The sequence below is a fragment of the Pipistrellus hanaki genome (assembly GCF_964339955.1).
Source record: "Pipistrellus hanaki genome assembly, chromosome: 4".
NCBI classification, from domain to species: Eukaryota; Metazoa; Chordata; class Mammalia; order Chiroptera; family Vespertilionidae; genus Pipistrellus; species Pipistrellus hanaki.
Window position 1 is genome coordinate 77,190,228 of NC_140506.1, and position 13,788 is coordinate 77,204,015.

General features: G+C 42.8%; 1 protein-coding gene across 15 annotated transcripts in view; it reads right to left on the bottom strand.

Annotated features, from left to right (window-relative positions):
* Window positions 1-13,788, bottom strand: part of CALN1 (calneuron 1) — a 428,626-nt gene that overhangs the window by 93,933 nt on the left and 320,905 nt on the right. The window contains exon 6 of one of the 15 annotated variants that reach the window (XM_084880729.1): window positions 9,872-10,285. The exons of the other annotated variants lie outside the window; for them this stretch is intronic. Within the exon in view, the coding sequence (XP_084736855.1) occupies window positions 10,211-10,285 (75 nt within the window). The 3' untranslated portion in view covers window positions 9,872-10,210. Of the gene's footprint in view, window positions 1-9,871; window positions 10,286-13,788 lie in introns of those variants that run through there. 15 annotated transcript variants of the gene reach the window in all.

Here is a 13,788-nt window from a genome sequence, read left to right on the forward strand (position 1 = left end):
TTCAAAATTGAAAATACACTTTTCTACCGAATAAATGTGTATTGCTTTCTCATCATCATCAAGTCAAAAAACCACAGACCACTGTAAGTTGGGGACCATCTGTATTATTTTTAAAGAATTGATTCAAACTTTTGGAGTTGAGTATATACAGTTAGGATGAAAATGGGAGAGTAGGGATGGAGATGCAAAATTTAAATAAATCAGTGAAGAGGGATCTTCCATGGGCTGGTGGTAATGGTGAGCCCCGAATTGATAAGAAGAAATTTACTCAACTTTCTGAGCTTGAGATCACCGAAACCTGGAAGAGTTAAATTCAAAACAAACAGGAAATTTCTGGGGCCTGGTCTAGCCAAGCTCCTTCTGAGAGGAGCTCAGCTTCTGAACTAACACCTCACTCATGTCGGTGGTGTTGAGCAAGCCTGCTGTGTAAATTTCTGTAATAATTTGCCCCTTACACTCCTGATTCATACAGCTACCCAGTTGGCCTTTAAAACCACGAATCCAATTAGTACACACCTCTATTGAAACTCACAGATGCTTCCCACCACAGGAAGAATACATTCCAAACTCCCTGCGGGGCCTGTACTCCCCAATGATCTGCCCAGTCCATTGCCTGCCTCACTGTGCTCCTCCTGCCTCAGTGTCTCCTCTTTCCTACTGTGCCTCTTCTCCCTCACTGTGCCCCTCCTCCTCCCTCACTGTGCCCTTCCTCCTCCCTCACTGTGCCCCTCCTCCTCTCTCTCTGTGCCCCTCCTCCCTCACTGTGCCCCTCCTCCCTCACTGTGCCCCCCCTCCTGCCTCTCTGTGCCCCTCCTCCCTCACTGTGCCCCCCCTCCTGCCTCTCTGTGCCCCTCCTCCCTCACTGTGCCCCTCCTCCCTCACTGTGCCCCTCCCCCCTCACTGTGCCCCTCCTCCCTCACTGTGCCCCTCCTGCCTCACTGTGCCCCTCCTCCCTCACTGTGTCCCTCCTCCCTCACTGTGCCCCTCCTCCCTCACTGTGTCCCTCCTCCCTCACTGTGCCCCTCCCCCCTCACTGTGCCCCCCCTCCTGCCTCACTGTGCCCCTCCTCCCTCACTGTGCCCCTCTTCCCTCACTGTGCCCCTCCTCCCTCACTGTGCCCCTCCTGCTCGCTATAGTCCTCCCGCCTGGCTGTGCTCCAGCCTCTTTGGCTCTCTCGCTTTTACAGGAACATGCCAAGTTGTTTCCACCTCAGGACTTCATACTTGCTGTTCCTTCTGCACAAAATGCCAATTCCTTCATCAAATCGGGTCCACCCTCTCACTCTGTTCCCAACCATTCACTTCCTCCAAGAAGCCCACCCTAGCCAGCCAGCCCCAATGTGCCCCCAGTCTCTGTCCTATCACCCTGTTTTATGTTCATCGTAGCACTGAGCAGCAAGTGGCAGCCCCTGTTTAGTATCTGTCTCTCCCTCTCTCATTCACTGCGGTTCCTGATGCCCACCTGGCACACAGTAACTGTGGTTTAATTACTCCGTTAAAGGTGACAGCCTGGCTACCCCCACCGCACAGCACACCTTTTCTGGATGACATATTGGGTTTGATCAGAGAGCTCTGGCACCCGGTAGCTTCAGGAGAGCACTTCCCTTCCAGTGAAGAACAACAGAAAGAAGGCTTTCAGCTTCCTAGAAAACACAGCGAGCAGTCTGGTTTGCTACAGCGTCCCAAAATATACCCCTTGGACTTGAAGGTGTCTCCTAGCATTACTGTGACCAACATCATAGCAACCAGAGAAGCCAGCAGCCTTGGCTCACGGACTTGCTATGACTGGTTCACCCTGAGCCAGCATGTGCAATCAAAGCTCTCAGCTTTGAAATGCAGTCAAGTGACCTGAAAAACTGTGGATCTTCTTCCTCCTCCATTTTTTTTTCTCCCAGCATTTCAGTTTGTCAAACTACTGCAGTGTTCTCCCCCTCCCATCCCTGGAAGGGAGACTCAACCCATCAATCACTTGCCCAAACTAACAGATGCGGCTGCTGATTGCAGAGGGAGAACGGGGCAGGGCCACCCCAGGACAGAGTCAGCTTTCTGGGCATTTCGCTGGGAAACAATGGCTCGCTGAAGCAGGAAAAACGAACAGCCTCGCCACTCTAACAGCTTCTTCCTTGCGCCCCAGTCAAGCTACCGATGTGTTAGATTGGATACGCTGACTGCCAACGGCTAAACTGAAGAAGTCAGAAGCCACTTGGCGGCCCCTTCTGGAGCCACGAAATCCTCCTGCTCAGGGTCCCCACGTTCTTGGCTCCATTCCTGAGGCCCCAACATCCTCCCACTGACCTCCCACATGTAACCACAATCTTCTCTCCCTCTGGATGTCTCTGTTTCCAGCCCCTGCCTCCATCTACACGAGAGCCTCTCAGCCCTTCCCTGCACTAGTACAGGCTCCAGACCTGTCCAGTCACACAACCTGCCAGATTGTTCTTTCTAAAACCAAGTTCCCAGCATGCTCTTGCCAGCTCAGCACTGTGGTCTCCCGGCATCCTTTTTACCTTTGCATTTAAAGTTCATCAGAACCTCTGCAGCCTCTACTCATCCTTCAAGTCATCTCCATTAAGTCTTCTTTGGTACCTCTAGTGGTAGGAAGTGCTGCCCCTTTAAACTTTCATAAATACCTCTATTCTTTTGTGTCTCAGTCCTCCATCCGTTCTCCCCAACTTATTGGTGAGAATGGTTTATCTCCTCCACTGGGTTGCTCACCTTTGTGTCCTCCACACAACCTGTGCCCCGCCCTGTCTACTAGTAAGTGGATACTATCAACACATCCAACTTGCCTCGCTGGCTCCTCCTTTCTTTCAATACTGTCTGTAGCCAGGGAATTATTTAAAGGGGTTAAATGAACACTCTAGGCCAGTGGTTGGCAAACTCATTAGTCAACAGAGCCAAATATCAATAGTACAACGATTGAAATTTCTTGTGAGAGCCAAATTTTCTAAACTTAAACTTCTTCCAACGCCATTTCTTCAAAATAGACTCGTTCAGGCCATGGTATTTTGTGGAAGAGCCACACTCAAGGGACCAAAGAGCAGCATGTGGCTCAAGAGCCGCAGTTTGCCTACCACAGCTCTAGGCCAATCAAATAGCTGTATCCTTGGCAGGGGGAAGATGTAGTAGTCTCCTTTGCTCCCTTATACATTGTCAAGGCTTCTATGAAACATCTATTTCATTTTTACTGTATGTTATTCTTTTCATAGTACTTTTAGCTTTCTAAGGTGTTTTCACATCTGTTATGGCATTGTATGTGCATAATAATTCTTCTAAGATGAGTGTAACAGTGTTTTGAATAATTGTAAATAAAATTTCTAAAGAAATAACTATATACTAAATGTCATTTAAGTGCTACGCATTGTGCTAAATAGCAGGCTTATAATGAGACCAAGTATAGGAGCAATTTTCATATCATGTGGCTTCTCTGATGGGAGTGGGTATATGTTTCCATGGGGGTACACAGGAGGGACCCCCTCTCGCAGAGGAAGTGAAAGCTCGAGACAGTCTTGAAAGAAAGGGAAGAGCCAGCCAGGCAAGTTGAAGTTGGCAGTGCAGAAAAATAAAAAACACATCCAAGGCCCAGAGGTAAGAGAACCTGGATTATTGGAACAATTGCAATCAATTCTTTATCACTAGAGAATCAAGGGTAGAATGGAAATGGAGAGTGTCTGCTATTATTTTTAGAGCAGTGATTATTGTTAAAATTTGTTTTTCTCCTATGTTACTCTGTCTCCAGAGTAAGGATTTAGCTCTCTTTTATCCCCTGCCCCCCTACACATATTCTCCCTTTCCAACCCCTCATTCTCCAAATATGGTTATATTGTGATTTTTGCTTAGATGGATATTCAGTCTTTACTCATAAATTAGAGCTTCACTTGCTGCCTTGCAGACTCAGAGCCTGAAGGAGATTATCACTGCTAATTCATAAACACGTGTGAAAGAATAAAAACACTTATTCTATATGCCTTTGTGAGCTGTGGTTGCTCATTATGCAGCAAAATTTGGCTGAGACAACAGGTCTGAAATGACCTTATTCTATCCCCACATTTTACTGGCAATTTGGCAGGATATGATAGTGTCAATTAGAAGTGAATTTCAGAATTTGAAAGCATTACTTCATTGCCTTCTGTCAATATTTGAGAAATCCAAAGCCATTATGATTTCTGATCCTTTATGTTTGATTGTTTTCAGTGAGATCTTAATTTTTTCCCACTGTTCTAAAAGTTTATAATTATGTGACCTGGTGTTGATTTATTTTCACTTATTATGCCAAACATTCAGTAAGTGTTTTCAATCAGGAGCTCATGATAGTTTATTTCACTGCTAAGTATTTCCCCTTTGTTTTTCTCTCTAGAAAATCTATTATTAAGATGGAATACCTCCTAAAATGACTGGTTCTCTACACACACACACACACACACACACAGTCCTCAGATTACGTCAGACTCAACATACATTATGTCCTGGTTACATCACCATCTTCCATTTATAAAATTTATTTATAAAAAAAAAAGTACCATCATTCCGACATATGTACTTTATGTTTTTTTATTTTTTATTTATCACAAGTAAAGGTCAGGAATTATCTTTCTTTTAATTTTTTTTTACTGTTTCACTTCATTAGTGCTGTGAATGTGCTCCTTGTGAGTAACATAGGTGCTTATATAGGTGAATTCCAACTTATGGTGAAAATCGGGTTACTTAGCGCCTTAGGAAAAGATCTCCGATGTAGCCCAAGGACCTACTGTATGTGTGTGTGTGTGCATGTGTGTGTGTGTGTGTGTGTGTGTGTGTGTGTATCCTTTTTTCTATATCTTTGATTTTTTTACTCAATTTTTAGGGAAGACTTCCCCAATTTTATACCTACTTCTTCTACTTATTTATTTCTGCAGTCATATTTCAAAAAATGTAATAGTTCTTATTGTTCTCTGAATTTTCTTTTAAAAATAGCATTGTGTTCTTGATTCATGGATACAATATCTTTTCTTGTCTCTTTAAGGGCATTCATAGTCGTTTTTTAAAACCTCTCCCCTTCCACAAACTATTTTCTGCAAGTTATTTTTTTCCTGTCTATGTGTTTTCATTTCTATTTTTCAGGTTAGAAGATATTCTCAGGGGAAAGGCAATCCTTGGTTGTCTACCTATACTGAAGAATGGAAAACCAATGGCCATGGGAAACTTCAAGCCCTGAGGTGGGACACATTCACCATTGTTCATCAAAGGGTGGTCTGGCTGGGACATTTATTTGTGGGATATTTGATGTCAATATCTGTAGATTTTTCTTCTTGCATTAGACAAATTCTCCAGAGAACCTTCCAGTTTCCTCCTAGAATTTCAGCATCCAATGTGTACTTAATAATTTAATCTATTTTCACTGCAATATTCCAACCCTCAACTCTGCTTAATATCACAGTATCAGACAGTCTATTGTTTTATAATAACTGTTAGGAAAGTTATTATTACTCTCAAATTTACAATGTGGAAACAGAGACTCAAAGAAGAGAGGTGACTTATGAAAGTGACTTGGTATTTTTCATCAATTTTGGAAAATTTTCAGTTAGTGGTTCTTCAGATACTGCTTCTGCCCAATTCACTCTCAACTCTCCTTTGGAAACTCCAATTATACACATGGTATGGACCTTTAAATTATGTCTTTTTGTATTTTCTATCATTTTTATCTTGCTTCAATATAGATAAGTAACATTTATTAGTATAGACAGGTGCTTTGCAGTTAACCACACTGCAATCGAAAGAGACAGGTTGGATTAACACTTTGCTTTACATTGAGGAAACAGAGGCTCAAAGAGTAACTTGCCCAAGGTTATAGATTAGATAAATAGAAGATGTTGGCATTAGCATTCTGCATCTAGTCCTTTTGCTAGAACTTTTATATAAACCAAACACTTGCAATTCTCTTAATTTTATCAACTTTGACAGCCAACTCAGAGGAGGTATCATAAATACCTCATTTTGACATACTTAGAAATTAAGTTTCTGAAATACACTATGGTTTGCTCACAGCCATTCATCCCATTTCCTGGCCTACACAGCTCCTCAGCAGCCTCAGCTATCCTGTCTGTAGTCTGTGAGAAGTCCGGGCTTCCTCTCCAGTTGTAATAACAGAAGCCTTCCTTCAAGGCAGGTACCCAAAGAGAGTAGAACAAGAAACACTCTAGAATAGAATTGCCAGGACCAGTTTGGCTCAATGGATAGAGCGTCGGCTTGGGGACTGAAAGGTCCCGGGTTCGATTCCGGTCAAGGGCATGTACCTTGGTTGTGGGGGTGTGCAAGAGGCAGCTGATCGATGACTCTCTCTCATCGATGTTTCTAACTCTCTATCTCTCTCCCTTCCTCTCTGTACAAAATCAATAAAATAAAATAAAAATAAAAAAAGAAACACTCTAGAATATTCTTAATTAATGATCATGATGGAATTAATGCTTTACATTTGGGTAACAATTTTGATTCTTTTCAGTGTACATCTATATCTAATACCATGTCTGCTCCTCACAATGTCCCTAGACTATAGAAAATGGACTTTTTAACCCATTTGGTTAGACAGGAAACAGAGACATAGGTTTCATTACTTGTTGAATGAGTTTATCTTTTAGTTAGGGGAGGCAGATAATAAAATAACAAAAATATTTTAAAATTTTTATTTTTAAAACAGGATAAGGGGAATAAAGAATGCTAAGAGAGAAGGAGATGCTACTTTGTATAGAGCAATCAACAAAGATAATATCTCTCCAACACCTGGGGAGAGATCCAAAGAGAACAAGGGAATGAGTCCTTAGGTATTTTGGGGGAAGGGTTTTCCAACTAGAGAAAATGGCAAGTACAAAGACCCTGAGGCGGGTACCCACATGGGGTGTTTGAGGAGCAGTAAGAAAGCCAGTATGGCTGCAGCACAGTGACAGCGATGGGGGGGAGGAAAGGTAGCAGACTTTTGGAGTGTTTTGGCTTTTAAACAGACTAAAAGGGGAGCAAAAGAGTGACATGGTCTGTCTCACATTATAAAATGATGACTCTAGTTGTGTTGGTGAAGAGGAAGCCAGCAAGAGAAGAAGAAGGTCAGCAAGGAGGCCGTTTCAATAGACCAGGCAAGAGCCGATGGTAGCTTGGACCAGGAAGAGATGGGGAGAAAAGGCAGAGTCTAGATTTGTTTCAACATGACTTGCTGGTTGTTGGATGTGGTATGTGAGAGACATAAGCAGCAGTGAGGGTGTCACTGGCGTCTGGGGGACTCCAGGGAAAATGTCTGGATGTATAAATCTGTGAACCTTCAGCATAGAGAGGGATTTAAATTCATGGTCATGTGTGAGGTCTACAATGAAATTAACCCAAGGGTAAGAAGAGTCAGGGCCTTTGGAGTTTAGTAGCAAGAGGTGAGGCAGGCTCAGGAAGGGAGATGGAGGAGAAGATGCCAGAACAGAAGCCAAGTCCTGGAAGCCAAGTAAACGGAGTGTCTCAGGGAGAGCAGTGTGGCCGGCTGTGCCAGGGCTGCTGAGAGGCCAAGAACTGACCACTGCATTTAGCAACATAGAGATCATCAGTGACCTTGAACAGGGCTGTTTGCGAAGCTGTGGGGATGGGAATCTAGCCAATCAGAGTGAATTCAGGAGTCAACTGCAAAGTGAGTGAACAGACTACACTTTGAAAGGTTCAAAAGGAGAAGGAAAATGAGTTAGAAGCTCAAGGGGGCAGGGGCGTGAACAAAGTTTTGTTTGTTTTCTAGAATGAGAGTTGTCTTTGTGTGTGTGTATCCTAATGGGAATGACACAGTGGAGAAAGATAGGATGATGAACATTTTACATGCTCTTTACTTTAAGCCTCAAATCGAGTAGGCACGATTCCGATTTTATAAGTGAGGACGGTGCGTGAGTGAACTTAGAGATAACATAGTAAATGGTGCAGCTGGGTTCAAACCCAGGTCTGTTGGACCCCAACATGAGCTTCTTCCCCCTTGTTCTATGTGAAAATGGGACATGCACATTGGTTTCCTTAGATTCCAAAACTAACTAATCAGTATCGGGCCACGACATGGAATGGACCGAAGGGATTGAGGGTGATAGGTCTCAACAGGCCATGATGCTCTGGAACTCAGGAAAACCACCCAGGCAAGAGGCAGATTCTAGTATGATCCGACTATGACACACTGATGGCCAAGTGTGGGGATAACTGTCCCCTGGGGAGGAGAAAGCTACTGTGTAGTCTGGCTCCTGGTAATCCCTGGTGATCACAGAGCAGACAGCTACCATGAAAGCCTCTAACCTAGAAAATATAGAACAAGCCTTCTACAACTCTGAAATTTTAATAGCAGAAGAGAACACTTTTTGTGATAGATGGGGTGATCGGAACACTGTGTATGCTGCGGGGGAGGAGCTGCAACCAAGGCAAAGACTGCAGATTCGGGTGTCTGAAAATTTTATGATTCTGTGTTATTCTAATTCAAAGTCTTGATTGAACTTAGTCAATGCAGACAAGGCAAGCAGAAGCATTTATATTTTACTTTTTTAAAAAAAAAAATGTTAGTCCCTTCATCTCCCTTTACTGGAGGTTTATGGAGTGGGAGAGAGTGGGGAAAGCTAAATAAGATACAGACAGAGAATTTGAAATTAATCATCTTGTTTTTATATTGGTGAAAGTTGTGGTCTGGACACATAAGCGATCTAACAGCCACTCTCAGCTTTGATTGACAATTATTTTTCATTTCTGTAAAAGAATTTAGATTTGCTCATTTTGGTAAGGTTGATAGGAGGAGGGTGAGACTGTGGCTCTTTGATTCATAATTAAACCTAATATTTTTCTTGACTGCAAGAAAGTTATCTTTATTGATTCTGGAGAGGTGAAAACATGAAGAAATCTGATCTAAAAGCATGAAAAGTAAAATGAACATTTTTGAAAAATAGAACATGGGTCAGTCTTTGGCAGTAGGAAACACAGGAATAAATACTTCATCCTCCAAAAACTCAAACCCCAAAATGACACCGCTCCCAAACCTTGACCTTTATTCTCATCCCCACCGCAAGGCCCTCAGCCTGCTTTCGCCTGTACTGATCACTGCAAACCCGAGCTGCCTTCCTCAGCTCATACAGCCCAAGCCTCTGATTAAGTAACTTCAGTTCTCAGACGCATGAACCCAATGGCCAGAAGGAGAGAGAAATGAGCCAGGTGATACTCTGGAATTTTGTTGTTGGTTTTCTTGAACAGGGGAGAAAAATAGGACTGTTCTCACTTTAAGACTGGGAAATTTTTCTTGGAATCTAATATGGTACTCTGTGGTGTCCACCTGGGAAGTTTGTGAGATCACAATGACTGATGTTTGTATCTCTGTCCCCTGCATCTCTTGCAGTGGTTTGTCTTTTTTCATCGCTCTATCCTATGGCAGAGACTGAGTGCACCATGATCTATTTCTTCTCTCCTTTGATGGGTCTCTAGGTTGTCGCTAGCTTAGAGCTGGGGTACTGCTCCTTGTGATACTGGACTCCTGGTCTGGGTAAGCACAGCATAAGGAGACAGCGCCAAAGGATTTTCCAAAAAATATATCCCCACTTGCAGAAAATGAGAGTTCTGGCTGCTCTGTGTCCTTGCCAACATTTAATATCGCTACCTCCCCCCACCCCCTTTTCATTTTAAGCAGGCAAATAAGCATGTAGTAATATTTCATTATCATTTGTTTGATTCATCCATATCTTTATTTAATAAGTTAAATAAAATTCTCACACTTCTTTTTCTCCTTGTTAAAGAAGGAAAGAAAAGGAAGAAAGCAGGAAGGGAGTGAGGGAGGGAAAAAGAGAGGGAGGGAGAAGAAGAAAGGAAATTGAAATAGATGCTGACAATGCTGCATTTGCCATCCCCCTAACCCATCCTCTGCATTGCTCTGTCCTGGGCCCTGGGAAGCTGATCTCTGTGGGTTACATCTCCTAGACAACCTTGCTACTGGCTTCTGGTAGGGTTTGGCCAGTGGGAGACAAAGGCAGGAAATTGGGGCGGAGGGGGGAGGTGTGTGCAGCAGCGGCAAGGGTGGGGTATTTCCCTCCTGCTCACTTCCTGATAGGGCTCTGCTATGCTGGCACACCTGAGCTTCACCTCTTCCAGCTCTCATGGAGTTCCAGTGCCTCTTCCTCTAAGCCCTTGGGGAGTTCGGGCGACATCTTCCAGCTACATTAGAATTGGGAACCTCATAATCTCTTGTTCCGTCAACCTGCCTACGCTGTGTAAACAGCTTCTTCATTAATGCCTCCTGCTTGGCATCTGGGTGTCTTCTTTTTCCTCATGAAATTCTGATAGAAAATGCAAGTGATGGAGAGGGAAATTATCAGAGGAACAACTGTAATCAACTCACATATGCACACTATATTAATGATAAGCAAATAACCTGTAACAAACCTCACAACCCACACTGCCTCCATGTTGAGGAACTGCTGTTATATTTGGCCCCTGCCTACGTCTGGATGGATATTCTGGATGATATGAAGACTGAATGCGTCCCCTCTTTTAACCTTTTACATTAATGAGAGTGGAGGCTCAGAAGAATGAGATTGACTAGGAAGATTTCAAATTCCACCAGAAACCTTTCATGATTCGATGGCCTTTCAAAAAATTCTGTCTCAGGTGCCTTGAGGAAAAGACTTCTCTTCCCCATCTTATCTACAAATTGCTGAAAATTTTAAACCAGTTTTATCTCTAGTATGTCATGGCGAATGTGGTCTCTCCTTTCTGGTGCCTGTGCTGTCAGAGAGGCCAGGCCCCCCCCCGCAGGAAAAGACAAACCCTGAGGAGATGAACAAAGTGACAGGGAAAGTGACATCAGAAGTGAGCAGCAGAGATCTCATCAATTCAGCACTTAATCACCTTTCTAGTAACCTTGAATGGTACAGGTAAAATAAATTCTCACACAGGGATTGAAGTTTGACTTTCAAATTCTATAGTGAGGACAGGTCTAGACACTGGCATCCAATATCTGAAAGTGATATTGAAGTTTTGGAATCTCAGATACTAGGGAAACCCAGAAAATTTACTCTTTCCAGTGTCACAAATAAAGGTCACCCGCCCCAAACTAAGCTCTAAACAACTTCTTTTTTCCCTCTCCCCTCCCCATCTCCGAATACCACTCCCTTTCCCTTACTAAAGTGTTTGATACCTGTCTTTATGCATATTCAAGGATAGCAATGGTTATAAATAGATAACACTCACCGGGCACTTTCTATATGTTCTAAATGCTTTGCCTACATTAACTCATCTAATCTGGAGAACAATACAATGAAGTATCAACATTTTGGGCCCAAGCAATACTCATTCAATTCCTTCCTTCCTTCTTTCCTTCCTTCTTTCCTTCCTTCCTTCCTTCCTTCCTTCCTTCCTTCCTTCCTTCCTTCCTCCCTCCCTCCCTCCCTCCCTCCCTCCCTCCCTCCCTCCCTCCCTCCTTCCCTCCCTCCCTTCTACCTTTCTTCCTTCCTTCTTTCATTCTGTGTGATAAGCACTGAGCTAGGAAATGAGGACAGGAAAGGTATGGAGACTAAGCACACTGAGCTTAGGATCTAGTCCTTGCCAACTTAAAAGTATTTCCATTCGACAGAAAAGACACACACTGTATAGTTTCACATATATGCCTATTAGTGTGTCAAATTTTTAAAAGAAGAAAAAGCTAAGAATATCAAGTGACATGGGTGTGAAACAACTGGGACTTGAACTCTTACACATGGCTGGAGAGAACGAAAAATGATACAGCAACTTTAGAAAACATTTTGGTAATTTTTTTGTAACATGAATCATACTCTTACTATGTGATCCAGCATTCCCATACCTAGGTATTTACTCAAGAGAAATGAAAATATACATTCACATTAAGACTTGTATGTGAATTTCTATAGCAACTTGATTCAGAATCACTCTGCAAGGAACTGGATGTTCGTGTCCCACAAATCCCTATTTCAAATCCTAACCCCCAAGGTGATGGTATTAGGAGATGGGACCTTTGGGAAGTGATTGAAGCCCTTGTGAATGGGATTGGTGTCCTTATAAAAGGAACCCCAGAGAGCTCCCTTGTTGCCCCTGTCATGAGAGGACACATTGGAAAGACAGCTGTCCATGAACCAGGAACAAGGCTGACACCAAACCTGCTGATGCCTTGATCTTAACTTCCAGCCTCCAGAACTGTGAGCGATACTGTCCCATTGTTTATAAGCCACCTGGTCAATGACAGCTTATGCTAACAGCCCAAATGGACTAAGACACACTCCCGTGGGAAACAATTCAAATGCCCACTAACTGGTGAAGGGATAAATGGACCGGGTGCGGGCTGTAGAGACCACTGCTGCTGAGAAATGGAAAGGAATGGACCACTGATCCACCACAACATGAGTGAACCTCTGCTGAATGAAAGAAGCCAATGAAAAGGCTACAGACTGTGTGATTCTATTTATATGACCTGGAGATGGCAAAGCCACAGGAAGTGAGATGAGATCAGTTGTTGCTAGGAGCTGGGGTTGGGAGAGCTGACTCCAAAGTGCATATAACCATGGACATGTATGTTGTTGGTGGAGTATTACTTGGGCAACTTCTAGGGGTGATGGAAGTATTTCTTATCTTTATTGTGATAGTGGCTACATGCATGTGTACATTTTTTTAAAATTCATAGAAGTGTACAGAAAGACATTTTGAAAATGTTATCTCAAAATACTCCATCCAGTGTCCTTTTCCCAAGGAGCTGCAGAAGACTCGTCTCAGTACCATAAATGGTTGTACTACTACTGAGAATTGGGTTGTTTTTATCTTTGGAGACTGAATCATGTAACCAATCAGTGCTACCTCTTTGCGTGGGTTGTGAAAAGCTGGAAGCTGGGTGTCCAAATGTGTATTTTGGGTATCCATCGTATCTTTGACATCAACTTGTTTCTCCTATTTTCATGTGCCCGATTTCTTCCTGGCAAATTGTTTTAGCTTAATGTGGTCTATGTGCTTTTCAGAGACTAAGTAGTTTCCATCAAGTACAGTCTACATAACCAAATCAATAAATATACCATGGAATATGGAATAAGTCATAAAAGTGGCTCCTCCTGACACACATTAATAACAGTGCAGGCCATAAAATCCCAATTCATTAAAGTATACTATAATGCAATACCTAAGCTGTTTTATTCATTTCTGGATGCTTCTGGAATGAGGATCAAACATAGCATTATCGGGGAAAAATAAACTGAATGGTATGGAGGAAGAAGGAATACTAGTGGCTTAATATAAATCATATATTTGCAATGAAGCACAACTCAAATGAAATGTATTGTCTGAGGAAAGAGAGGGTCTGGTGATGTATATAACCAGGCATAAGTTGGATAACATTTGGCTGAGGTCTCATACAAAGATTCATTTAAATAAGTGGTCACTTCCTTCTAATACCAACCTTCAATGGTTACTTAATCCTATGAGAAAATAGTATCCTTCCAATATGAAACAAGTCCCCTTAAAAAAAATGAAACACCAAGAGTTTTTAGGAATTCTATTTGCCAAACAGCCCCTTTCCATGCACAACCAGCTGTCCTTTTTGCCCTCTAGAATCAGCTGGGCAATAGAACACTTTCTGAATAGAAGTCTGATTTCCCACTTTGTCCTTGTGGTTTAACACTTAGGTAATAAAGCTCCTGACAGTTTCAATAGAAAGTAGATAAGGAGAAGTGCTCCTTATTCATGGAGAGCTCAAGCCAGCACCATCCCTGCCTTTCCCTATTTGACAAAACCCAGCCTTTGCCAAACATCCAGACCTATGATTTAGAACTCACTTCCTTCA